Source organism: Triticum aestivum, chromosome 5A (assembly GCF_018294505.1).
Source record: "Triticum aestivum cultivar Chinese Spring chromosome 5A, IWGSC CS RefSeq v2.1, whole genome shotgun sequence".
NCBI lineage: Eukaryota > Viridiplantae > Streptophyta > Magnoliopsida > Poales > Poaceae > Triticum > Triticum aestivum.
The window spans coordinates 5,813,826-5,841,721 of NC_057806.1; the positions used below are offsets into that span (position 1 = coordinate 5,813,826).

The following is a 27,896-nucleotide window of genomic DNA, read 5'->3' on the forward strand; positions in this document are numbered from 1 at the left end:
ACAGTGTCATATTGGCCCGCATATTCCTTTATGAATTTGAAATGGCAATCCTCTATATGTTGTATCCGTGGGAAACCATCAGCGGGTATCCATGGGAGAGCATGATTGTGCAGTTTAGCCAGATCTACCATGTCAAGGAAAATAATCTGTAGAGAAACATATAAAAACGTATGTAAGTTAAAAAAATATTGGTAAGTAAAATCAAGGCAACACGAATCATTTAGAGGTTATTAGGTTGCTTACATACAGCAACACTGCAGATCCAATCAGATTTTTCGACCCATTTCTCAGATCTTTGATGCCCTTTACCAGTAATTTGACAGTTAATTCAGTGAAGTTCCATGCCACTGTTTTATCAATATCTTCCACCATTTTCATTAACCTTGAATCTATAACTGACTGAGAACAAGGGGCCAAGAGCCAAGCCAGTATGGCATACATATATACTTTGCATGTGTGTTTCCTCTTGTTCCCGCAGTCACGGAGTTGCTCATAGAAACTTTCCACATTCTTAACTGGAATATTCAATCCCCTTTTGCACTTTGAACTATGTTTTCTATTACCAGAATTTTCAATCGGAAATGTTTTCCCTTTGTTCATTACACCATACCCCTTAGCTGCAGCCTCAAATAAGTCAATCTAAACAGGGTCATCCTCGGGCCCCAATCTTAATGTGTAGTTGTCAGTGTTAACTTTGTTTAACAGAAAGGTAGTCAGACTATCAGGTGGTTTGGTCATGATGAGAAACAGAAAAGAGCGACCAGAAGACTAAAATTAGGCAACACCTTATTGGTAAAATTCACAACCAAACCAGCTGATAGTCTGACAACCTTTTTGGTAACAGAGTTAACACTGACAACTACACATTAAGATTGGGACCCAAGGATGACCTGTTGGCATTGACTTATTTGAGGCTGCAGCTAAGGGGTATGGTGTAATGAACAAATGGAAAACATTTTCGATTGAAAAATTTGGTGATAGCAAACATAGTTCCAAGTGCAAGAGGGAATTGGATATTCCAGTTAAGAACATGAAAAGTTTTTATGAGCAATTCTGTGACGCAGGAACAAGAGGAAGCGCACCTACAAACTATATATGTATGTCATACTGGCTTGGCTCTTGGCCCCCTGTTCTCAGTCAGTTATAGATCTAAGGTTAATGAAAATGGTGGAAGATATTGATAAAATAGTGGAATGGAACTTGACTGAATTAACTGTCAAATTACTGGTAAAGGGCATCAAAGATCAAAGAAATAGGTCAAAGATCTAATTGGATCTCCAGTGTTGTTGTATGTATGTAACTTAATAACCTCTAAATGTTTCAAATTGGCCTGAATTTTACTTACCAATATTTTGTCAACTTATATACATTTTCACATTTTTCTCTACAGATTATTTTCCTTGACATGGTAGATCCGGCTAAACTGCCCAATCATGCTCTCCCATAGATATATACCCGCTGATGGTTTCCCATGGATATAGCATATAGACGATCGCCATTTCAAATTCATAAAGGCATATGTGGGCCAATATGCCGCAAATTTTTCACTGATGGTCTTAATCTGACCACCGCTTATCTTATTATCATTGGCATGCAAGGCAGTGACCTGGGTTTTTTGCTCACTATCGAGGAAAAGAATTATGCCTTCTTGTTTTTGAGTGTTAGGATCTTCTTCAGTGATAGCACAAAATAGCTGCAAAAACTAACATGTATTAGAATGTTGATGTATTATCATTGAGTGTATTATGAGTAGAATACTGGACTACTTACGAATCTCTGCTCTACCCTCCATCTTTTTTGCTGCTCCAGATCTCTTTCTTAATCACTTGCACAAATTCTTCATCCAACTGCACTCAAAAATAATTTGCTATCAGACCAGCTTTTAACTGACAACCAAGGCTATGTTTCTTGCACAAAATTTACCTGATGTTGTGGTTGGATAATTATTCTTTTTTTATTATTGCCGTTCTTGTTATCATCCTGCTTGAGGCATTCAACAAAAACACCCAGAAGATTCGGGGCACTCTTAGGATCCTCTATACACTTCAGCAGCTGAGCCCCCGTCATGATAGTCCCACCCAAATTTAACACTTCATCACCATTGCTTCACCAATTAAAAACAATATATGAGTTTACTGATAAAACTAAACAGGCGAACCCCTGTCTCACCGAATGCAATGCCTAGGCTGTCAATACAAACATCTAACGGAGCCTAGCAGAGTCAAAAGTTCAGTGAATAAATGAATAAACTTACTATTTCTCTTTGAGAAGTTTACAGATCTCCTCACAGTCTGTAGCAGGCAATAATTCCTTTACCCCAAAAGTAACGGGAGACACCGCTTTGGCGGAAAAGTTCCTCTTCCTCTTGTCATGTCTCTCTTTTGGTGTCATTACTGTTGTATTCTTATCAGCAGTATTCTTATCAGCACTCCTATTCCAGCAATGTTTCCTTGCTGGTGTCCTTGCTATTGTATCAGCAATATTCTTATCAGCACTCTTCTTACCACCTTCCTGAGCCTTTTCCTTGTCATCTTCCTTTTCTTCTGTATCGGATCTCACGGAAGAGTCTTCAATGTCTGTTGTATCGGGGTTACGGTTACCACCTTCCTTGTCATCTTCCCTTTCTGCTGTATCGGAGCTCACGGAAGAGTCTTCACTGTCCTCATCCACCTCTTCTTTTTCTGCTTTATCGGAGTTCACAGGAGAGTCATCCATCTCTTCGGCGTGGACAGTCTCTGCCTCATCCATCACTACCTCTTCGGAGATCACGGGAGAGCCTTCAGTGTGCTCATCCATCTCTACAAGACTGCCTCGAGGAGAAACGTGGGCTTCGCGCTGATGGGCAGTGTCAGCTACAACGGCTAGAGTGCTGTCCTGGACAGTGTCTCGAGGAGAAACGTGGGCTTCAGACTGATGGGCAGTGTCAGCTACAACTATGCCCTCATCCATCTCTTCGTCCTGGACAGTGCCTCGAGGAGAAATGTCCTGGACAGTGTCAGCTATAACGGCACCCCGAAGTTCCTCAGCCTCGTTAGCATCAACTGTTGTGTGGGCATCGCACTGATTGGGACCCCAAAGTTCCTCAACCTTGTCAGTGTGTGGAGGAGGAACTTCCTCAACCTTGTCAGTGTCAGTACTGTGGGCAGTGTCAACTGTACTGTCAGCTTCATTGACTTTGGTCCTTGGATCATCCAGGAGGCGTTTTACAAGCTTCTTTCTGAACTTTAATACCTCAGCCTGCATATTTGAGGCATTAATTATTTGTTCTAGAATTTGAATAGAACAAAAATTAAAAAGAACAAGGCTTAGTGTTTACCTAGGTGATGCCATATATCTTCATTTCCTTACACCGTTCGATATATAATAAAACATGAAATCCACAATCAAAACTACAACAATTGCAATTGATTACCACATAATTATTTGTTCTAGAATTTGAGGTATCCACTTACTTGTTGTCTTGAGGCTCAACATCTGGAATTTCGTGAGCATACGAAGAGATGTCGATGTCGTGCTTACTCAAATATGACTCCAGCTCCTTTAACACAGTATTTGCCTGCTTTTGATGGAAACCTGGAGCAGAGTCAAGGACATACTTCGTCTTCATCTTGACGGAAACAACAACCAAGGAAATGTGACCATCATCAATAATTGGAGCAAGTATCTGAAAAAACACTACTGTCAAACTCAGACATGGAAAATTTTCATATGTAATCAACAATAAACAGGAAGAGAATAATTGGTAGTGTTGCAATTGCAGAGGATGCAAAGGCTTTGGAATCAGAAATATACAAAAAGAACAATGCTCCTTAATGCTATACAATGGGACATAACATTATGTCACTATCTTCCCGGTGTTTCTTGAAAGGAGGCGCTTGCCAATAATGCAAGAAAAGATTATCAAGAACTTAATGAACGCAAATACAGCATACCCTGCCCCACAGAGGCAAATGAAAAGATCAGATGACCACAAGACAAGGATGACTAATTAGTGTGGCAACATGCCAACAACCTTGATCAACCCTGGAACCATGCTGACCACAGAAAGTAGGAGATCAACAGATGCTTGGTTCAGATTGATACTTGAACCCCAGATGCCCTTCAAGAAAAAGAGTTCCAAATCAAAGAATATGCAGTCAACTGAAAGAATGCTATTCAACTCTTTTTTTCTATCACACTAGTACAGAACCGGCCTTTAGTGCCGGTTCGTGACGGGCTTTAGTGCCGGTTCGCCAACCGGCACTAAAGAGTGGGGACTAAAGGTCCCCTCCCTTTAGTACCGGTTCGTCACGAACCAGCGCTAAAGTGCCACCACGTTGCACGAGCCAGGCCCGTTTGCGTGGAGTCATATTTGAGTAAGCACGGCATCGACATCTCTTCGTATGCTCACGAAATTCCAGATGTTGAGCCTCAAGACAACAAGTAAGCGGATACCTCAAATTCTAGAACAAATAATTATTTGGTAATCAATTGCAATTGTTGCAGTTTTGATTGTGGATTTCATCTTTTATTATATATCGAACGGTTTAAGGAAATGAAGATATATGGCATCACCCAGGTAAACACTAAGCCTATGAGTGTTGACTTACATACTCAACATTTTTGCCTTCATACCGGCATATGTGAAATGCTAGATTTTTTTTTGCAGATCAAGAAACTCGAGGATAGTTGTTATGCAGCAGAAAAGGTTTATAACATGGAAACGGATTACAAACTGGACAAAGGTATTGAAGATGATGTTTTTGACGATGAGGCTGACAATGACATTGGACACCTTGTAGAGGTTGATGTAAACAATAAAGAAAAGGGCAGTGAGGTTGACACATTTGAAGGCTTAAAACAGCAGGTAAGTCAAATACAAAAATTGTCCTCTTCTATATTCTTTATCTCTATTTCAACTTATTTGAAATACTAATATTTTCTACTTGTTCAGCTGCAAAATCTTCATTGCTTTCAGAACCAATATAAAAAAGCATGTGAATTTATAGCGAAGAGGAAAGCTGCAATTCCGAAAGAGTTGGGAATTGCTAGAGTACAACTTGCCCAATGAGGTTCTTGAAAAAGTGGCATCCCATGCTCTGATCCAGAATAGGGATTACTCCAATAATATAATAGCTTTTGCGAAACTATTGGTTAAATCCCTTGATGTGATCAAGTCAATTGATTGCATGGGAATCAAGAAGAAAAAATTGTCGAAGGGTCATCGCAAAGTGAATGCAAGCAGTGACTTGGTCCAGTTAACAATTGAAGGTTTCGAAAAGTGGGTCCGATATGAATATCCTGCTGGCGATGATTAAAAGGATTCCAATGCTAGTCTTTACTGTTCTGACCTTTGTTCCTTAGAAGGGGCCTTTGTCAGTGACAGAGTACTTGAAATGTACACTGGGTAAGTATCGCTCTTTTGGGATGAAACGTTTCTAGGTTCCTCTTTGTTCCCTTTTTTACAGCTCATTTATTTAACTCTTGTAGATATTTCAATGGAATTTTCCCATCTCTTGATTTGCCAAGTGAAATATTGCAACAATATCATGTTTGAAGCTAGTTACAAAGGATCTTCTCTTGCACTTGGAACTATGTTTTCATGGAAATTATGTTTTCTTGGTAATGAAATGGGGAGTACATATTTCTTAAGATGTTCATTTCAACTTCTTACGCCTGAAACATGTTATTTATTTTAATTGATACCACGTGCATTGCAGGTGCACTATTACTAGTATACATACAAGCAACATAACAACACAATGAAAGACAATACTTGGACCATACGGAGGCCCCCCCCCCCGGCCCCCGCGTCGTCCGCTTCGGGCGACTCGGGCGGCGACTAGGGTTTCCTCGTCGCGCCGCCGATCCCTCACCCTTCCTCCCTCGCCGCCACCTGAGAAAGCCGCCGGATCCGCTCGTGCGGTCGCCCGTGAAGGTGGCGGCGAGGCTTCGGTCGCTCCCTCCTCGAGGAGGACCTTGGATCTTGGGCGGCGGCCCTTCTTGGCGAGGCGGCGGCGCCTTCGCGGCCGGCGTCGTCCGCGGGTGAGCTCTGGCCAGCGGCCTCGACCACGCGGGTGGTGAGACGACGGCGGGTGGCGGCGGCGGCGCGGAGGTCTTCCCCGCCTCGTCAGATCTGAAGGTGGCTCCTTTCCCCTGTCTCCCTCGTCCCCGCCACTTCTCGCCTGCCTCCCTCCGAGCGCCGGTTTGATGTGGATGGGTGACCGGTGGTCTGGTTTTGGGCCGCGGGAAACCGCTGGCCGGCGTGGCCGGCCTGGCAGCAGCGATGTTCCCGACGCCGTCTCCTCCTTGGAGGTGCCGCAGAGGCCCTCCCCTTTCCACCCCTGCTCCTCCTCCCGGGTGAAAGCCCAAAATCCGGCTTGGATTGGGCGGCGACGGCGCGCTGTGCGTCGTGCTCTTCCTTGGGGGCGCCGCCTGGGGAGGGATGCGTTCAGGTGAGGGGTTCATGGTCGGAGCTTGGGTGGCTTGGGTGGTCCGGTGACGATGGGGCCACTAGGTTCGGCATGGCTGTAGGCGTTTGGCTGCCTGGCAATGCTCCTCGGTGGCATGTCGGCTCTCCTGATGCCCCTGCTGCCTTTCTTCAGTAGCCGCACCTGGTGGTTTTCCTGCAGCTCTCAGGCGCTCTAGGTTGTGGCGAGGCGGCAGTTGTGGAGAGCTCGAAAGTTCAAGTGGTGATGTGCTGCGGCTGCTCCAGGTCCTGAAGCTATCACGTCCCCTGCTCTAGGGTGAGCGTCTCTCAAGTCCGCCGGGTACGGCGCCTTGCGAGCCATGGCGAGAGGGAAGGGTCCCTCTGCGGCGAGAGAGACGGCGGATGTGTAATGTCTTTCTACTTGGGCGCTGGTCGGGCTCACTTTCCACACTTTGTTGCAAGCAGGTCCTCGGCGTGCTCGTGTGTGCCTCATCCCTAGATGGTTTGTTTGGCTGTAGTCTTCGGCTAGGACAAGCTTGTTCTTTGTGTTTGTGCGAACCGTTGAGTTGTAAGCCTCCTAGAGTGTCCCCTTGTATCGTTCGGTCGTGGGGTCTGTGTGTGTCTGTATCTCCTGGCCGGTTGATGGCTTTGTTAATTCAAAGCCGGGCTCTTCGCGAGCCTTCGTTCTAAAAAAAAGACAATACTTAACATGAGGTGGATAGTCACCTTCTGTACTTAAATGCCATGTGCATGGGGGAAGCTGTCATGTACTTCTTCACGGACACACAGTTTTTCAGCTTGAAGTGATCCAGTCCTCAGACCATGCCATGGCTGCAGAACTCTCCTACACATATCACATCATTGATCATTCAATATATTTACTAACAATAGATCAACTAGAAATATAGATGACATAAAACTACATAGAACTAAACATGTGAGACAAGTAACATCAGCTACACAGAACCCAGGGTAGCAAAAGCAAGTTTGGTAACACCCGAGGAACCGTGACCAGCATATATTAAGGGGATTAGAACTGCTTAGTCGCAGCTAGTGGCTACAACAAATAGCTGGTTTCTGGTGGCTCAGATGAATAGGATGTGACCCTCCTATCAGCGGTTAATACTCGAACGAGCCAACCGTGTAGCCATCGTGGCTGCCACTGATCAGTTGGGTAGTGGCAGCATAATTTTAGCATCTCCCAAGTATCCATCCAATAAACTTATCAATTTAAGAACCATAAAATGTTAGCTACGACCTATGATATCCTAATTTCAATCTCAAGTCCTGACCTAATATCTTCACAATAAAGAAATGATAAGAGAGTGGTAAAAAATTGTTTAGTATCTTGGCAACATGCGACTGAACTAAATAAATTCCAAGTAATACAAGTAAGAACTTTAATACATACCCAAATTCATTGAAGTGCTTTAAGCATTTCTGGAGGATAGTGATTGGTAAGAAAGGAGCTCCATCCTTATAAAAAAAGCTCATGCCTATGAATTTTCCATCAGCAGCAATAATGGGGCTCCCAATTCCAGCCTAGCACAGAATACAATGGCTGTGAACATGCTTTGTTTAGAATAATATATTTCATATTTAGGTACGCTATATAATATTGTTCAATATGAACAATTTTGAAGATATTATGTATGAATATCTTACTAATGCGAACAAAAAAGTCCTGCTCTAGTCATATTACCAGTTTCTTTTTATTAATCTTTCTATGGAGCGATAAAAGATTACGGTAAATACCTTTGTGTCCTTACAAGTAAATGCCATGAGTTGCTGGCAATCGAATTTGCAAGTTTTGTACAACAGTGTCCCACCTGTAGCCATTAATTCTCCAGATTCGAAAACTCGTCCATAGCTACCAGTTTACTTTGGGAGAATTTGACAATTATTTGACAATAGCTAGCACCTCATTATGAAAGCATGCTGCACGAAGTTCTGGAAAAGCCTTGGTGTTCACAACAACAATATTATAATAAAGATCATATTTCCACAGTTTTCCTACAACAAGCTTGCCATTGGGCAGGCGCACCTTAATCTGCATGCAAGTACAAACTGTATCATCTTCATCTCATGGGCATAACAAAGCAATAGGATGGAAAATTGACTAGTAGCACTAACCTCCAGTTTATCAAGCATCTTACTTTCATCTTCAGAGGATCTAATCAAGCTCGCAGAGGTTAGAATGCTCATGCTGGATGTTGTGTGCTGTATGATTGTGCCTGTGCATGTTAACTGTCTAGTTTTACCTACACAGGATCAAAGTTTTTGTTACTGATTAACCTAAAAAACTTGGAATCCCTATAACCAAACGATTGCATTGTTACCCTTAAAAGCAGCAAGTGAAACAATGGATTGACATAGGCTCAAAGCAAGCAACTTAGTACTGGTTTGCTCTTCACTGTAGCCATCTAAATTTCCAAAGCAGAGCTCAAATGTATTCACCAAGCGCATGCCCCCTAATCGAAGAAACATACCATACCATGAGGGCTAGAATAAATATCTTGAAACATATGAAAATAACGGGAGGGGAGAATCATAAAAATGGAAAATAATAACTTGCCAGCAATCTTAGATGGCATAGGATAACCACGGGGAAGTAGGCTCTTGCGTAATATGCGTGAAAGGTCTGGTGCAATAGGTGAAAATGTGTATCAATTAGCATTCAGAGCCAATATGCAAGATAAAACTGGCACATGCCAAAACAAAAGGAATAACTTTTGGTCAGACAAGTTTCAACCAAACAAAAAAAAATAATCACATGAGTAACATGTTTCTGTCGAACAAGACTTTTAACATTGAACCAACCTAGCAAGCAATGTTTCATTTCATTAGTACATTTTTATGTTGCATATATTTTAAAATGATGTTTTCGTTTATCGGAAGAAATAATTTCAGGGATGTCCGATCCAATACTAGGATCGAACGCTTCCAATCCCTAGGTGTCCTCAAAACAAACAAACCATCCCTCGGAGGCGGAGAATCTGCAGGTAATGAACAAGTAATAGCATTAATAATATATTTTAACTAGTTCCATTATAATTCACAATTCAACAGGGACCAGGAATGGCTCACCTTCTCGGTTGGAGTTGGACTGTAAAGAAGCCTTTCTCTTCTTACATGTGCTTGCTTCTCCTCCCGTGCGTGTACATTCTTGATTCTTTGTAGGCATGTCCTGGACCTATAATGAAAGAATGCCCTAATTATTGGCATAGCATAGTTATAACTAAAAGCTCAAGTGGAAGTTGACCTATATCTAATGAAGATCCTGACTGCACCGTATGCTTTTAGGACTTTTTTTTGACGAAAAGGCAGGATCACTGTTTTTCATCGCGCTTAGAAGGAATAAAGGTTTACAAATTGCACGAGAAGTACAAGGGAGGGAGTTTAGGTCATATAGTTACATCAATCTGGTTCTAAGGGTCTTCCGGACAATTTTTTTTATCAGGACAAAAATTGCATGTAAATATATGATGTATTATGGTGTGAATCAGTAGAATATCGACCTTTAAGTTTCTCGTCATGAAATCTCAAGTCATGCTAGGAGAAACTCAGTAAACTCAGGTCATGCAAGGTACTATCCACCGGAAGCGTGACCGGCCCGCATCGGGCAGTGCATGCAAGAAGACGAAGAGAGGATGAGGCAGTAAACCAGTTTCCGCAAGACTCGCCAGAGACGTGGAAGAGAAACCAGGATGGCTGTCGGCGCAGATCGACGAAGCTATTAGTGCTTGAGAGGAGGGCAGAGGCGCGGCGACAGGGTGGGACGGGAAGCTGCGCCCCTTCCCGGGTAGTGCTCTCCGCCGCCAATAGGAGGGGGATTGGGGACGGGGGCATGGCGCCGGGGAGTTGGCTATAGGGCTACGAAGAGGACGGCAATCCTTTTTCGGATGGCAAATTTTAGCAGATCCAGGGCCCGGCCCGGAAAATTCCAGCTGATAATGCGGGTTTTGCTTGTTTGACGGCCCGAACCACATATTGGGCTGGCCCGTAAAAAAATATGAGGCCGGCCTGATGAGCATGCCGGCTCGGCCCGCCATGGGCCAGCCATGGCACGGGCTAAACGGGTTGTGCCCAGCACGCGGCATGTCTAGGGCCGTACCTGTGCCTAGAGGTGGGGCACATGGGCCGGCACAAAATGGCCTATTATTTATATATACTAGATGATACCCCGTGCATTGCTGCGGAACTTTCTATCTTCTATGAGTGGATTTGGAGAAAAACTTGTGCCTAATGAATGAATAGGAAATATGGCATGAGCTTAAGATACAATGAGTTATTGATATTTACATTCGTATTGTTAAAGAATCTATATGTTTGTATGAACATAAAGAGATTTCACACTACAGTGTAGTTGTTTCAATCCTCATTTGTTCAAATTGGCAGGTAAGAGCACGGAAAGAATTTTAGTATAATGGATTGGATTATAATGACTTGGGAAAAAAATGAAATATGGACATAACAATAAACTATGGCGCCCATATGATTGTAGCGATAAAGAGCACCTAAAATTTAGCATCAAGCAAGGCATGAGCTAAAGCTGAGATATATGCTCCAAACATCCAGAGGTATCAAGCAATATTGTAAGCAAATAGTTAGTATAGCCTGAGAATGAGAACAATTTATATAAGCCTGGTAGCTGTAGGTTGTATTTTCTACACAGAATTCCCGACTTCGGATATTTTTATCTTTTTTGTTCCAACCAAAGCAACAATTTCTAAAAGGCTTGTAGATGTAGTAAATACCCAGCAAGTGCATGTTGACTTTTAATTTCATAAGCAGGCAGCACTGTATACAGAGCAACCAGAGCGGCAAGGATTAAAAGAAGAGAACATCTAGAGAGAAAAGTAAAGGTCAGGGGAGAGACAGAAGTATACACCATGCATCTTGTTAATCGATGAGTTTCTTACAATATGCAGCCTGCACTTTCTACTTACAGAACTGAAGCACAACTACTACATTTTTTTAAAGGAACAGAAATACAATTATGTATTACTAACAGGCCTGGGTTGTCCTTGGCGGCCTTGATTCTTGAAAGAACCTGAAATAAAGAATAAGATGGGGCTTGTACATACCAAACCTGCCAAATAGTTATATATGAATTTGGGAAGTAGGATTAGGTTGCACATCAAGAAGCGCTAATTCGTTGTCAGGCCCTTATCTGAAAAACAACATCCTCTCAAGAAACAAGACAAAGAAACATGAGCATCTGAGACTGGGCAATGACGGTCGAGCAAAATTGAATATTGATACGTACTCCCTCCGTAAACTAATATAAGAGCATTTAGAATACTAAAACAGTGATCTAAACGCTCTTATATTAGTTTACAAAGGGAGTATTAATCAAGCAAACAAAAGATGGAGAAGTAGAACATTGTGTACCTATAGCATGTACGGTTGCACATGGATAAAACTACTGAAGGACAGGAGTACATCGCCTTCAACTGTAGAAGCGTTATAGTCGTAGTCTCCTCGCCCAGTTAAACGTAGCAAGCACCTCAGAGTTATAGCAAGCGCCAACAAACATGATAATACCAGATCTGCAGAAACACCAAATCAAGCAAATCATGAGACAAGCAAACCAGATCCAGAACAGATCGAAGGCTCGAGCTCACCATCGATACACATGAAACCCAAAACTACAACAGTAAATAGGTGCATGAAGTGACCGGCCAATCATCAGAAGATATGCTCACGCTCTTCTTCAGGTTGGGTTTGCGGACTTTGATAGCGACAGCGAGGACACAGGTTTGGATGGGATGATTCGGCTGCACGGAGACGGCCGCATCGATCAATCCTATTCCTTCCACGGAAACGATGATGCATATCCAACGCGAGCGTAATAAAAAGAAAAGATTTGTTTTTGAGGTTTGTTTGATGCTGAGGTGGACTATTGATGACGTGGATAGCTTGCATGTTAAGATAAATACCATAGTGGGGATGGACTTCTTAAGTATACTAGACGACACCCCATGCGTTGCCGTGGGAGTTCTATCACTGCATAGGAGGACGATCATGGAGTGAAGAATAGTAAACCATGAAAAGAAATATAATATAGATTTGTTTGATTCATTTTAATGCAATTTTATGAAATCAGACATATATATTTGTCTGTTATAGAGTGTCTCCAATGGGAATTGAATGTATCTTTTATTTCGGAATTTTTTTTTCACTTACGTAAAAAGGAACATGTAGTCTGATAAGATTTGTCACATAATAATTGAAGATAATATAATTTGATTGGCTATTAGGAATGCATCTTGCCAGGAAACAAAGAGACTCCATGCCACTTAATTAATGGACGAGGCAAATCTTTTGCTTCATGTCAGATAATTTTGCGACCCTTACTATGTTAATGCGTCCAAATAGAAATTAGCTTCCACTGTTTACCTTGGTACATTTTTCAACAAAGAATAACATTGGTGTATAGAAAATGGCATAGTTCCTGAAAAATGTGGGCATGTGTTTTACTGAAATGCCTGGAAACCTGAAGGTGTGACTCAGGCGGTCAGGCCTGCCAAAAAAAACTAACATGGATGCAGGTTTGGTTATCTGTAAAAGGAACGCACACCCTTCAAAGGAAACGCACAAAATATGCACACATCTAGCAGCAACTCATGCATACATTTTAGAATTTGTGCATTTGTACATAACCTTGCCACAAACCAATCGCCAGTGTCAGAAATTACTAAAAGGGTGCAAAAGGAACATGCATATGCAGTTATATATGCATGCATTAGGAACCGCAAAGCACATGCATCAGTTATTCAGTACAGTACCGAAAGTTTAGGCACAGACGCCGAGATCTGGAGAAAGATCGAAGGGAGCAAACTCATCTTCATGCTCCTACCTTGGACGACAGAGGTGCTACTTGATTGGGATCAAGTAGACTTGCCCATGCTCTGCGCGGCATCCATCAGCGCGCCGCCAAACTACACCCTGCGGCCGCCGCACTCGTTCCCAGAGATCCTGATTTGGAATTAGAACTTCCAATAAAGTTGACTCAAAAAAATCAGTTAGATATGAAGATACAAGGAGGAAGGAGAGCCCGCACCTCTGGCGCAGATGATGCTGGAGGAGGACGTCGGGGATGTCACGTGTGGTTCACTAAGAGGTCAGATCAACGGCAAGGCGGGGGGGGGGGGGGGGGGGGGGGGGGCTTGGGCCAACATAGTTCGCACCGACGGCCATGGCTCTAGGCTCTAGGTCGACAACAGCATAAAGTGGAGAGCTGCATAAATAGAGGGAAGAAGAGGAGAATCACAAGGATCGCGGTGGATATTTATTGATTTGGGGAGATAAAAGGAACCATGGGTGGAAGGTAGAGGAAGAGATGAAACACCAAGGGGTGGAAGAGACTAAAAACGCTTCGAGGCCGGCGGCCGTGCGGAAGAGTCGTCGATTGTTTTTTTTTTTGAGCAATAGTGGTCGATTGGTGGGGATGACTGTGAGGATGTGGAGGCCTAAATTACAGTCCAATAGGCCTAAAAATAAAGCCAAATAGGCTAAAAACATGCAGCCCAACATGCTAAACGTGGCATGGGCCGGCTCATTTAATAACCACGGCGTGTCTGGGCTCGAGAAGTGACGCATGTGGGCCGGCATGGCATGGCCTGGCTATTAAACGTGCCACGGCGGGTCGTATCATGCCAGGCATGATTAGCACGGGTCGTGCCATGCCGGGCTGGCGCGTTTGGCTAGCTTTGGAGCGGACTAGGGCTATGGAAAGGATGTCAATTCTTTTCGTCCGGCAAGGTCACACGTTAGTAATACACAAACGGGCTATGAGAAGGACAGCAATCCATTTCGTGTACATGCAAGTGCTGACAAGATCATATGGAAGTACGTCTTTTAACGTAGCATTACCTTCAACATGAAGAAAGTAAATACTAGATGATGCCACAAAGACTAATATTGCATATTAGATCATACCTCAACCTAGAACCGAATCAATCACTCAAACATAGATGAATATAGACACAAAGAGAAATGCTTCCTCATTGATGTCATCAACATATTCAGTTTTACAAATTACAAGTGCGAGGATGGAGATGGGTACCGGCGCGCACGGCGTACGGCCGACACCTGGTGGTGGTAGCGACACCTCTTTCTCCTCCTCTTGTGTGGCCTTAGTGGTGGTGGCGATGGAGGGAGAGGCCTCCCTCCAAATGATATATGAGATCCTCCCGGCAGCTTCGTGGAGCTACTGTGGAATGATGATGATTATTCCTGGCAGCTAGGGTTGGAAGTATTTACATAGGAGACCTCCTCGGGTCTCCTTCGTAGATATGACTCCTTTTGTTTCATCCAATGGCTCCGTGGGAGCCAAATTCTCTCCCCAAGCATCCCGTGTCGTCATGGATCGTGTAGGAATAATTTGAGACAAAATTGGCAGAGTTATGACATATTTACTGGGCGCTTGTACCAATGGTCATCGAACACTTTGGACTTCAGAAGTACTTTCATATTTTGGCCATCATTTCTTTGGATAAACTCCGATTTTTATGTTTTTGGTCTCGTTGGATTCCTCTCGAAAATCTCACTCCACCTATGGCATACGATTTTCAATTTGTGTACTTTGATAAATGTCAAAACATCAAACACTCCATAGGGTCTAAATTTGGTGCCTGGAACTTCTCTGGTTTGTCCCCCCAACTTGGTGCTTTTAACGTGTCAAGTCCATGAACATGCCAATACACCTACAAACACCACAAAACAAATGAAAACTAATAAAAACTAAATAAACTAAAGTTGTGTGACAAACTTGGTAAAATGAGTAAAGACCGGAAATTATGCATTGTGGACATGAATAAGTGCTAGATGGTTCTGATATGAAGGGTATTGGAACTAAAATATAATCCAAAAGGTATGCATAAAATCCATTTAATCATCAGCTCCTTCCTCGTGGAGCGGGCTATCACTTGTTGGGGTCCGGCAGTCCGCCTAATGGGATGTTTGAAACGCTTCTCGGTGTGCATCCAATATTTTGCGGCCGATTGATATTTATTGGCGAGATATCTCCCCATGCGAAGACAAGCCCAATATCCTCAGCAGGCTTAATGTCCGATCCCTAAACTGATTTCTTCTTCGACGAGCCGTAGGCCTCGAATTGATCAAATTTCACATCTTGGATGGACTCGTGATAAAAAAAAAGTGACATTGATGTGCCCTCGAGATGGACATCGTTTCTCTCAGAATCACCAATCATACTATTGAGAAATGTGTCGCCGTTAAGGGCCGATCCCCTAAACTTCAGAAAATCATCGCCAAATCAGAAACATTGCAAAATTGCAAACAATTATCCACGATCATATCACGTTGAATTGACCAAAAGCCGAATACAAGGAATAGGATGGATATTTTTTTACCTCTTAGACATTGTTGATCCAGCGTATGACTGGGAAGCCGCCCTACTTTCGCCCGCTGTCGGGAGGAAACAGGGAGGGGCAAAGGCGCGGTGCTCCCTTCCCCATCTTCTTCTTCAGCCCCTTCACTAAGGACTGATGCGGCACTAGTGGGTGTGGGGGTGCACCTCTACGCAGCATATGCACCTATGCGTCGGACTTCTCACCGACAAGGTAGAGGTCGGTCGTCCAAGCCGTCGGAATCCGGATTTGACTCCAATTCGATGAATCCGTACGCGGGGTCAGGTGGTCACCCATGGCCTCGTTGGCCGGGACCGGGACAGCTGGAAGCGGTCAAAGACGGCGCTACGGCGCTGAGTGGAGGCAGCGACACGGGAGGGAAAATTTCGCTTGCGCCAAACCGTTTTCCAGATGCAGTGCGCTCGCTGGCTTGGTTTAGAGCATGCATGCTCGGTAAACTATGGCGATCGAGGGTGAGATGTCAATTCTACTAGAGTGACCTTTTCAGCCAAAATCGTCACAATGATGGTTATTTATACCGGCCGGGCCAATATGGCGACTTTGCTGGAGTTGCTTTTATAGATTGACTAGCTCAAGCCAATTGCTCACACATTCGTTCAACATTTACGGTGAAACACAATCAAGAAAAAAAGATGTATCGTTTGCCAATCGTTGAATGCAATTACATTTACATTGCCTGGCATGGGAGCATACTACGCAAAGAATAGTCTTCTAAGTGTAAAACAGCCATGTACATGAATCCGTTAAATTCTACTACTACGCAAACAAAAACAAAAGGTTAAATTCTACGAAATCAGCATTCCAAATCTGCAAGCCTTATCCTCTTGCCTCTCGACCTCGTGTCAAGCTTTATAGAGCATACCTGGATTGCCTGCAAGAAGATCACTGTTCTGAGTCCTGACTTCAGACACAAGCTTGCACATGTTAGTTGGAAACTACTCCCTCCGTTTCAAAATAGATGACTCAACTTTATACTAACTTTATATCAGTCGACAAATACCTTGCATATAGTTGCAGACTCAATCCCTTCCCGGAGCACTATGTCGGTGTAGTTAGTTGCTATCCTGCAATCGAGCGTAAACTGCAGTAGAAAAATACCACTACATTTAGACAAACTGAAGTTCAGAAGAGCATATACTACAATAAAACAACAAAAGAACTTCTGAACATACCTGAATAGCTTTGTCAGAGGGAAATTCATGATGTGCGTGGTGGCGTCGATGCTCCCGGCGATCCTGATCTCGACGAGCTTCCTCTGCGCCGACAGCTCGCTGACGACGAGCCGGCTGACGTTGGACTCCTCGAACACGGCGTGCATGAGCACCATCACGATGCTGCTCCGCGGCGGCTGGTAGAACACCGGCACGTCCATGGCGCCGACCGACTCGGTCGCGTAGGGGCAGGGCCACGCCGAGGTCCGCCCCGCTGTACCTTATCCCGATCCCGTTCAGGTTCTGCGCCGCGAACAGCAGCGACGCCACCAAGCACGAGGACGACGACGTCGCGTTGTCGCCGCTGCGGTTCGAAGACGCCGGTCTGAGGCTGAACGACCTGTCCATCTGCACGGACTGCGGGTAGAAGGTCGGCTTCTTGAGCCTCGTGACGAAGACGACGAGCAGCACGGCCGCGACGAGGACGAGGACGATCAGCGAGAGCAGCAGGTAGAGGCAGAGGCATTTGGCAGAGTGAGGAGGTAGGCAGTGGCCATGGCAGCTCTCCTTGCAGCCGTAGCCTCCTCTCCTCCTGCTGCTGCTACTGCTGGTCACGACAGGATCCATGGAAATATTGTGTGCGTTGATCGAAACAGTTGGCCAGCGTGATCAGGAGGCATGGATGAGACGAGTGAGATGAATATGAGGGTGTTTGTTTCCAGGACTTATTGGTTTAGGGACTTAAAAAAGTCCCTATAAGTTTCATCTAAATCAAACAGGAGGGACTTATAGAGACTTAAAGTGGGCATTTGGGACTTATAAAATAAGACTCTCAAGGAGAGTTTTATAGGGACTTATAGTTGTAATATGGTTTTATAGGGACTTATAAGTCCCAGGAACCAAACAGGTAGGAACTTTTTAGGGACTTGAGACTTATAAGTTGGGACTAAAAAAAGTCCTAGGACTTATAAACCAAACAGGGCCTATATATGTTATTGTTTTGCACGAAGCGAGAGGGAAAGCCTGTCGACTTCTCCTTGGTCGCAAGCCTCGTGCAATACTTGGGCTTGCCTTTATTCCTTTCTTGAAAAGTTTGTTGGCGCAGCCCTAGCCTACCTCGCTCTCTCGCTCTTTGGACGAAGGTAGAAGAAGCACAACAGTTTTTCGGCGATGAACCCCGCGGCGACGAACGCCTGTATCTTGGCCTTTTATTCACTGGACTCGGCTTGAACACATACATGGAGACTCTCGAGCGCCCATACGCTCCGGGCTACATCTCTCTCAAGCCACACTCCATGGCACTGCATTCTGGCCCCTTATATAGGCAAGACCTGTGCGTAAGCCACTAACACCACCTAGCACTCACGCACGCTCACAGGCAACTACCTGATCCTATTTCTACTACCACTAACTCACGCCCTACATGCACGCACTAACAGCAAGAACCGCACGACCACCACGCACGGCCACCATGCAAGTCCACTTCCAACGCATCCGTAGCATGCTCTCAACGGCCGTACGACCCGGCCGTTCAGCTAACTACATGCAGCTCCGGCCCACGCGCTGCCTCCAACAGACCGCAACAACCCCTGTGCATGCAGCTCCTTCATGACACAGACGCGAGAACGAACTCCGGCCGGCACACACCCCCGTGTCCAGCACGAACCAGACCTGGCGCGCCGACGCCGGTCACCACCACACGGGCATGGACATGGCTTATTGCCAACAAAGTTTGCGTGAATTTGAGCTTCTTCATGGAGAAGATGGAGATCACTTGGAGAGGTGACTCGCGGCCGGATACTACTCTTGATCGTTAAGTGTAACTTGGCAGAGCAGAGTATATAATCTACAACTAGGCCTCCTAGACATTCTATTTGACCGAACCGATCACGTTCGGTTTCTCCGTATGCAAAGAAATTTGATCTTTGAAAATTGTTGTGCTGTCAGTTTTTTGATAAATCAAGATCCGATTTTTAACCAGATCTTTTTGTCCGGTTATTGGTTTTAACCGAACAGAACCGAAGTAGACTAACAGCACAACAACTAACAAAGTTTTGAAAAACAATTGCCAGCACTTCCATGTTTTTCATCACTTTTCACAAGTAATAGTAGCAACATAGTGATAGTATCACTGCATCAATTTATCTTTTTACAAACAATAACAACAAAATAATACTAGAATCATCATATCATCATGGGGTTAGGTCCTTTTTAGTTTCTCCAGGTTTCACATTAATTCGGGTACCGGAGGGTGTGAGCCGAATTTCCCGAACTAAATTTGCTTCTCCAAAAATGATGAGTTTGAAAGCAATTTTTATTTTTGTTTCAATCTTTCGGTCTGGAACTTTGGTTCTTGGTAAATATACCTGCACCCCATGTACTCCCTCTCTTTCTAAATATAAGCCTTTTTAGAGATTTCAACGCACACTACATATTGCTCGGTATGTAGTCTGTACTTCTCTAAAAGGGCTTATATTTAGAAACGAAGGGAGTACAACACATGTGGATTACTAAGGCTTGAAACAGTAAAGGTAGAGGAAATAAAGAAAGATCTATTTGTAAGATCATGGCGTCGTAAAAATATGAAAGAAAAGGGTCGCAAATGAAAGGAATGCTTTTAAACCTATACTAGTACAAATGCCCGTGCGTTGCACCGGACGAAATATTAAATATAACTTGCTCAATGTGCCATTATGAAACACATTGTTTTTGGGCTTGGCCCAAACAGAAGGAAAGATCTCCTCTCCCACTCACTCCCCTGATTTTCATATCCCCATTGTTGCTGATGTCGGCGGTGGAGGCGACAAGTGATTTCAGATCCGACCAACTTGTTCCGGTGGGCGTCGTTCGACGGCCGGTCCTCTCCATCCCCTCCCCTCCGGCTATCCCCTTCGTGTACATCCCTCTAGGCCTAAGCTTGCCCGCGCCCCACGGCTCGTCCGCAGCGCCGCCCCTGCTCGGATTCGTTCCTCCCCAAGCGTCGCCGAAGCCCGGCACTGCCCCGCCGTTGACCTTCAGCTCCGCTGCGCTCTGCCGAATCAGGTGTGTTGATTTTCTATCAGTTGGGGTTGCTAATTCTTACATGGCATTTGGTTTGCTTTCATGAGCATATATGTTCAGAGTTTGGCGCAAGTATCTGTGTCGGCCGGTTTAGTTTCGGTGGCCCGCGCGAGGTTTAGGGAGTGATTTGCTAGTCATCATCACGTGTGGATACGTTTCCGGCCAGTTATGCAAAATAATGTGCGCAAGCCGTGATCTGAGCGTGCCGTGCGCGTCTAGTCCAACCCGAGGTCGAGCTCGGCGCCGGGCTTCGTGGTCATGGATGACACAATCGAGCATGCGAGGACGAGGCATGGTGCAAAGACCGGATCCTTCAGTTTATTTCGAAAAGAATAAATAATAGCAAAGAAGAAACAGAAAAGCTGTAACAGTTACACGGAGCAAAATCCCGTGTTCTTGAGTATATTCTTCCTCCACGGTGCAGAAAAGCTAGCCATGATGGGTCACACAGGAAGAGAGAGAGAAAAGCCCATGCACATGCAATGGCTCGCATCCCCATGGACCAGCGAGGATACTGATTTGCGTTACGCGCTCAACTGGTTAGAATTCGCCTTATTCGGCCATGGTGGTATTTCCTAAGTGGAAATTTGTTGCTGTTTCGAATCATGAGTTGGGACAGTTCAATTATAATAGTAACATAAACAAGATTATATTTAATATACTCTGTCTAAATTGATCCAGTTTAGCAAACTGGTTGGGAAATATTACAGTGGGCAAACATGTGGCAAGAAAAGACAGAAAAGAGATATGAAAATAGCGGCAGTTCACTTCTTGAGGTAGTATCTCGTGAACTGAAGGATTAGAAGGCGGCGTGCTGTCCACGCTGGATTCCGTCCTGACGTATCTCGTGCAGAATCACGGCGAGCGCCAGGATGAAAGCATGGTCCACGCCCGGGCTGACACTCACGGAGAAAGCCAGCCCCTCGAACAGGAACAGCCCCGTCGTGCGCTTGATCGTGGCAACGGCGGCGCCGCCGTCGGAGCGGCCGCGGGAGACTGTCCACTCGCGCCCGCATGAACTGAGTCGGATCACGAAGTCCGGGTTCTTCTCGCTGCGGTCGCCGCCGGCGAGGTGGACGTGGACCTCTCTGATGACGAACAGCCAGGGCTGCACCACGGCGGAGAAGAGCAGATCCCTCGGCCTGCTGCCGTCCCCCTTGAACGCCTCCCACCTCCGGCCGAGCGTGAACAGGGTCGGCGAGCGCTCCGTGGTGACCAAAGGCCGGCGCGATGCGGCGTCGACGAGGATGGAGCGACGGACAAAGGTGAACGGGGGGGCGTCCACCTTCATCACCGCCGCGCCGCTGGCGTCCGTGATGGTGAAGTCGCGGAACCAGCTCTTCGTCTTGGTCAAGGTGAACTCCGTCGCGTGCGGCGCGCAGAACCGCGCGTCCACCACAGCTCCCGTCCTCGCTGCCATTGCCTGCCGCAACAGATCGGTGGGTGCTCGATCGACTGCCCTCTGCTCCTGACCGGATCCACGTACACGTATCGTGAGGCGAGACAGCCCGCAACATATTGCCGAGGCCAACGTACACGTATCGTACGTGCATCTCAAGGACTAGTATTTATTTAATTTCCTTGTTGTACAAGATACTAGTATTTCCCCTGGCTGGCATATTGCAGTACGCGCTTGCCAAATTAATTCTAACACCAACTTACACAAATTAATTCTAACATTTAGTGATGGAGGAATTCATGATCATTCTTGCATCGGCATACAAAGAGTCCAGATTTATGGTCAACATCTTGGCGTCCTCCGCATCGATAGCGATCTTCAACTTTTTTTTTCTTGAGCGCGACCTTTCTCTTTTCGATCATGGTTCTCCTCTCTTCGAGCTTGACCTTCTTTTCCGTCGCCTCCATCAACAATGCGAAACTCTCCGCCTTTCTCTCCTCCTTGAGGTCCGAGCGCTTCACGCATGCCTTCTCCTTCTTCGACAAGATGTCCTCGAACCTCTCCGTCAGCTTGGCCGCCACACCTTCCACTTCGCCCTCTCCTCCTCCCACTTCTTTATCCATAAAAAAATTCTAAAATTTCAACCAACAATGCATGATGGTGAAGTTTTTTCTCTCCGGCTTTTTGTACACAAAACAAGCACCAAAAGGCTACAAAATAATGCATGTTCGGCTAGTGAGTAACAAAACAAATGCATGTCCAGCAAGTGGGCCACAAAAGAATGCATGTTCGGCTAGTGATCACTTTACTTGCTCGATGACTTATGCACCCCTAGGCCACCATGCAATGAGACGCTTCAAGTGCCTGCAATACTTGGACACGGCTTTTTGGATGGTGTACCATTGATGGTTGAGGGATTTTCATTCACGGATGTGGATGACCGCGTCGGTGTAGGGCGCGAAATGCTTATATTCAGGAAACCATATATGAATGTTGTTCCAAAAGGTTGTGCCCTTTTGCTCCATGCCATGGATAGGATCAAGGCTAGTGGACAACCATGCATCATACAACAGCTCGTCCTCCTGCATGTTGAAGCTTTCTCATCTACCCTTCTTCTTCGGATCTCCAGTTGTATTAGCCGGGTCATCGTCTCGCCATCCTCCCTCTCCTCCTCGTCCCTCTCCTTGTTGTTGTTGCGTCTGGGTGTAGGGCTGCTGCACGCCCGTTTGGCTGTAGAACTGTTGCGCGCCCGTCTAGGTGTAGGATCTGGGTGTAGGACTACTGCACCCTGTCTGGATGGGATCCAAGTTATCCACCTGCCCGTCCTCACAGCCCGTGCCGAGGCCAACGTACACGTATCATACATTTATCTCAAGGATTAGTATTTACTGTAATTTGTGCTTCAAAATATCCATGGTTTTTAATCTGATCTATGTTTATTCTGCTCAGATAGTTTTCCACAATAGAACCTTGCATCGAAATATTGATTCTTAAGCATCCAATGTTTCTGTATATGTACTTAGAAGTAGTGGAGAAGCTTCTTTATAATGCTAGTTGTTCCTTCCTACTCCCTCCGTCCGAAAATACTTGTCATCAAAATGAATAAAAAGGAATGTATCTAGAACTAAAATACGTCTAGATACATCTTTTTTTGTTTATATTGATGACAAGTATTTCCGGACGGAGCGAGTACCTTATATTCTTATGCATCATGCCTAAACCTTTAATGCTTCAAAGGTATTCAAATGATTCCGACGCCGGCCCGGTGACATGTTCGCCAGGGGGACCAAGGAGCTCAAGGGTAGGGGACAGTGGCATGCAGAAGGGTCATGACAGCAAGCAGCCGAAGGTTCTGGGCGCCGGAGTCCGAGGACGGTTCTGGGCGCTAGTGGAGAGTGGCGAGGAGGAGGACGAAGACGACGGCCGACATCTTGACGCCGGTTCACCGGAGACGGCGTCACCTACGCCTTCAGATCACATTTGCGAGGCTTTCAAGATTGGATATTCTGAGGATGAGGTTGCGCTGTTGGTAGATGTTGCGATCCCGCAGGACGATCCGGCGAGGACTGGACTGGAGAAGACGGAGAGGATCGAGATCGTTCGGCGAGTCGTGCACCGGAGGACGGCGGCAACGGCGATCCGGCCATGGCGTGGCCCTCTTCCAAAGGTACGTCTTCCGGCCCTTATGTTCGGTGGTTTTCTCGGTTCGGAATGGAAAGTTGTGCCCAGTCGCCGGAAGAAGGGCCGGCGGCCGGAGCCGACGGTGGTGCAGCAGTCCGGTGAGATCCCGATCGGGGTAGCCAGGCGGCTGCGTTTGAATTCGTTGATGGGCTTGGCTGGGCCGGGAGATCAGGACGATGGGTGTGAGGCCCATCGGGTGGCATCTCCGTGTGGGCCAGAGTTAGCCGGGTATGAGGCCCAGGCTAACGCGGTCTCCACAGGCTCTGCGGGCGACGAGGCAAATGGCCTTTGCATGCGTACGTGCCATCGTGTTTCGTCGTGCGTCCTGTCTCCGCCGACGCTGTGCCCTAGGTTTAGGCGTCGCGAGGGTTCAGCAGGTATCCGTCGCTGTGGTCCAGGCCGGGCGACTCGGATCCCTCCCCTGATGGCGGGACGGGGGGATGCTGCAGCCTCCGGCCCCAACATGCAGGCGCTCGCCGGAGTGACACCGGCGGCCCTTGGAGGCGGTGTTCCACAAGGCCAGCGGCCGGTGCTGCCGGCTGGCCGTGGTGCGCCAAAGGGGCCGCGACCTACGGCTGCGGCCGGCCGAGGCACCCCGCCAGGGCCGAGACCTGCGCAGGCTGTGGGGGCCGTGCCAGCCGCCGGGCACGGTGCTCAAGGTCTCCGGCCGCCGGCGCCGGCTACTTCTCTGCCGATGGCTGTGGGGCGTGGTGCTCAAGGACTCCGGCCGCCGGCGCCGGCTGCTACTCTGCCGATGGCTGTGGGGCGCGGTGCTGCTCCGCCGAGGCCGCCGCTGACTGCGCTTGTGGCTGCGCCCCGAGGTCAATGGGGGGATGACGGCTACGATGCTTATGGGACTGGCCAGCACCATGGCTCTTCGTCCACGGGTGGCGGTCGTGGTTATGCTTGGCAAAGTGATGGGTCAGTTGAGAGGCCATTCTTGGGTCCTTCAGGCGGCTTCGTTGAGGGGCCTTCTGATCCGGGTCATCGGCAGCGAGGAGGTTTCCGGGGGGCCGGTACCGTCCACGTCCTCCGCCACCACCTGTTGTTGTCGACCAGATGACAGTTGACGGGACTGCCGAGGAGCCTATACTGACCGGTCACGCTATGGAGGTGGTGACGGCTCTTGCTACTGTTCAGGTTCCTGAGAACGAGGTTATGACCGATGTGTCTGTGGAGTTGACAGATAGGACTGAGGCTGATAGGGCGTCCAAGTGGGCGCGCAGGAAGGAAAAGATGCTTTGCTATCGTTGCGGCGACAAGGGCCACTTCATTGCAGAGTGTGTGGCTCTGTTATGTGATACCTGCGGTAAACTGGCACACGACTCTGGGGAGTGTCCGTTACTGCGAGATCAGGCACCGTCCCTCATGATGTATGGAGTTTACTGTGCTGAGCTAACTTTTTTCGAATCTCCGAATCAGCGAGAGGTTTCTGATGAGTCCACGAGTATGACCACGGGGATTGTCAAGGTCACCAGAGGGGAGGTGTCTGAGACACAGATCGTGCAGAGGCTCCGAGAGTTGGCCCCTGGGGATTTCCAGTGGGACCTTGTCAGTCTCGCTAATAAGATGTTCAGAGTTGAGTTTCCTTCCGTGGAGGATCTGCAGAGGTTGTTGAGTTTTGGGATGTGTAAGGTGCCGGGAACGGATGGTATCCTTGAGTTTCAGGAGTGGAAGTAGGTTGAGCCTCAGGGCAAGCCGCTTACTCAGGCGTGGTTGCAATTTTCCGGGGCTCCCTCCAAGCCACTGCAGGATGCTCGGGTTGTGGCCAGCATGGGCATTTTAGTGGGGAAGCCTGAGTGCGTGGACATGGAGTTCACCAGAGCTCACGAGATTGCTCGGGTTCTGGTTAGTATTTTGAACATTGAGTATGTGCCGGACGTGGTTAAGTGGGCTTATCGAGGCAGGATTTATGATCTGGTTATTGAGTTTGAGGATGAGAGCCTTTTGGTTGCGCCGGCTCATGAGTCTAACGTGGATATGCACGAGGGTGATGGCTGCGCGGCAGCACGGGAGCCGCCGGTCGAGGACTCTGGACGACAGTTGTCCAAGGGGCCGGGGTCCGAGACCGCGACGACCGGGGATGGAGCAGCCCCACCCTCCTCGGTGCCTTCGACGACTCTGAGATTTGGGTCTTTCGAGCCCTCTTTTGCACCTCCGAGGCTGTGGAGTGATCGGGTCGAGTCCGAGGAGGCTTTTGAGCTCGAGTTGCCTGCTTTGGGGTTTGAGGGTGCTGTGGATACCATTCCTGGGGATCTTGGGGTTTCATCGATCTCGATCTGGGGGGAGGAGGAGGTGAGTCGGCAGGTGGCCACTCCCTCTCGTGCTCAGCACACTGTACCTCCTCAGGAGGTGACGCAGCTTGTCGTGCCTGGCTTGTCGGGTGGAGCCCTGGGGCAGGCGGCCTCGGGTTGCTCTCCTACTGCTGAGGAAGGGGATTCGGGGCAGGTGGCTCCCGTGTCCTTTTCTTTGTTGGGAGTGAAGGAAATATGCCCTAGAGGCAATAATAAAGTTATTATTTATTTCCTTATTTCATGATAAATGTTTATTATTCATGCTAGCATTGTATTAACCGGAAACATGATACATGTGTGAATACATAGACAAACATATAGTCACTAGTATGCCTCTACTTGACTATCTCATTAATCAAAGATGGTTATGTTTCCTAACCATAGACATGTGTTGTCATTTGATTAATGGGATCACATCAGTAGGAGAATGATGTGATTGACATGACCCATTCCGTTAGCCTAGCACTTGATTGTTTAGTATGTTGCTATTGCTTTCTTCATGACTTATACATATTCCTGTAACTATGAGATTATGCAACTCCCGTTTATCGGAGGAACACTTTGGGTGCTACCAAACGTCACAACATAACTGGGTGATTATAAAGGAGTACTACAGGTGTCTCCAAAGGTACATGTTGGGTTGGCGTATTTCGAGATTACGTTTTGTCACTCCGATTGTCGGAGAGGTATCTCTGGGCCCTCTCGGTAATGCACATCACTATAAGCCTTGCAAGCAATGTGACTAATGAGTTAGTTGCGGGATGATGCATTATGTAACGAGTAAAGAGACTTGCCGGTAACGAGATTGAACTAGGTATTGGATACCGACGATCGAATCTCGGGCAAGTAACATGCCGATGACAAAGGGAACAACGTATGTTGTTATGCGGTTTGACCGATAAAGATCTTCGTAGAATATGTAGGAGCCAATATGGGCATCCAGGTTCCGCTATTAGTTATTGACCAAGAATAGTTCTAGGTCATGTCTACATAGTTCTCGAACCCGTAGGGTCCGCACGCTTAAGGTTTTGATGACAGTTATATTATGAGTTTATGAGTTTTGATGTACCGAAGGAGTTCGGAATCCCGGATGAGATCGGGGACATGACGAGGAGTCTCGAAATGGTCGAGACGTAAAGATCGATATATTGGACGACTATATTCGGAGTTCGGAAAGGTTCCGAGTGATTCGGATATTTTTCGGAGTACCGGAGAGTTACGGGAATTCGCCGGGGAGTATATGGGCCTTATTGGGCCATACGGGAATAGAGGAGAGAGGCCGAAAGGAAGGAGGCGCGCAGCCCCCCTCTGGTCCGAATTGGACAAGGGGTGTGGCCCCCTTTTTCCTTCCTCCTCTCCCCCTCTTTCCCCTTCTCCTACTCCAACAAGGAAGGAGGGATTCCTACTCCCGGTGGGAGTAGGACTCCCCTTGGCGCGCCCCTCCTTGGCGCGCCCCTCCAAGTTGGGTAGTGGGTATTTTTTTTGCATGGTAATACGTGTCTCATTTATATAGAATAAAGATCAAGTTACAAGGCACGTAAGCACCGACCATACAAGACTGAAAAGATAGGAAAATCCTATGCAAAGTACCAACGTCTGTCCCTCTCCTTCGACACCACCGAAGCGGCCACCAAAGGATAAAAAGACAGACCACCTCTTCACCCAAACTCGACGCGGCTCCATCGCTGATCAGCAGCTTTGCGGACCTCCAAAGTAGTTTGCCAGAAGCAAAATCATAGCCGTTGAAAGAATCAGACCGGGGCAACATGTCCCCGGACACGCCATCGAACTTCAGAACTGACACCCCCGCATGACAACGACATCGAAGGAGGAAACCAGAACTGTCAGCCTTCAACCACAGACCCAGCACAAGATTCTCCATCTTCCAGCTGTCACTTGCGTAGACAAAAGTTGGGTAGTGGGTAGCGGGGCTCTATACGAAATGAGCTAAGTAGAAAATCAGTATTAGTGCACTTGTTTTTTTTGCTGTTCACGTGAAAGACC

At 46.8% G+C, this 27,896-nt stretch overlaps 1 protein-coding gene and 3 long non-coding RNA genes across 4 annotated transcripts; all 4 read right to left on the minus strand.

Moving 5' to 3' along the window:
- Positions 1-1,529: 1,529 nt before the first annotated feature.
- Positions 1,530-2,434, minus strand: LOC123106293 (uncharacterized). Its single transcript, XR_006451284.1, has 4 exons — positions 2,255-2,434; positions 1,924-2,104; positions 1,771-1,847; positions 1,530-1,693 (listed from the first exon to the last, which is right to left on the minus strand). It is a non-coding gene; the product is annotated as an uncharacterized lncRNA (long non-coding RNA).
- Positions 2,435-2,832: 398 nt separating this feature from the next.
- LOC123106294 (uncharacterized) lies at positions 2,833-3,655 on the minus strand. Its single transcript, XR_006451285.1, has 3 exons — positions 3,453-3,655; positions 3,317-3,343; positions 2,833-3,237 (listed from the first exon to the last, which is right to left on the minus strand). It is a non-coding gene; the product is annotated as an uncharacterized lncRNA (long non-coding RNA).
- Positions 3,656-7,135: 3,480 nt separating this feature from the next.
- LOC123106295 (uncharacterized) lies at positions 7,136-10,097 on the minus strand. The gene is made up of 8 exons (XM_044528499.1): positions 9,497-10,097; positions 9,385-9,405; positions 8,985-9,050; positions 8,749-8,880; positions 8,543-8,670; positions 8,165-8,459; positions 7,821-7,951; positions 7,136-7,253 (listed from the first exon to the last, which is right to left on the minus strand). The coding sequence occupies exons 1-6, from the start codon at positions 9,591-9,593 to the stop codon at positions 8,310-8,312; spliced, it is 594 nt and encodes a 197-aa protein (XP_044384434.1). The 5' UTR covers positions 9,594-10,097; the 3' UTR covers positions 7,136-7,253; positions 7,821-7,951; positions 8,165-8,309.
- Positions 10,098-10,567: 470 nt separating this feature from the next.
- LOC123106296 (uncharacterized) lies at positions 10,568-13,561 on the minus strand. The gene is made up of 3 exons (XR_006451287.1): positions 13,476-13,561; positions 13,272-13,390; positions 10,568-11,961 (listed from the first exon to the last, which is right to left on the minus strand). It is a non-coding gene; the product is annotated as an uncharacterized lncRNA (long non-coding RNA).
- Between the last annotated feature and the right edge of the window lie 14,335 nt (positions 13,562-27,896).

Coding starts and splice junctions, on each gene's coding strand:
- LOC123106295 (XM_044528499.1), bottom strand. CDS start 9,593: ATGCCTACAAAGAATCAAGAATGTACACGCACGGGAGGAGAAGCAAGC. Junction 9,051..9,384: donor TTCTCCGCCTCCGAGGGATG/GTTTGTTTGTTT, acceptor CTATTGCACCAG/ACCTTTCACGCATATTACGC. Junction 8,881..8,984: donor TATGCCATCTAAGATTGCTG/GCAAGTTATTAT, acceptor TTCTTCGATTAG/GGGGCATGCGCTTGGTGAAT.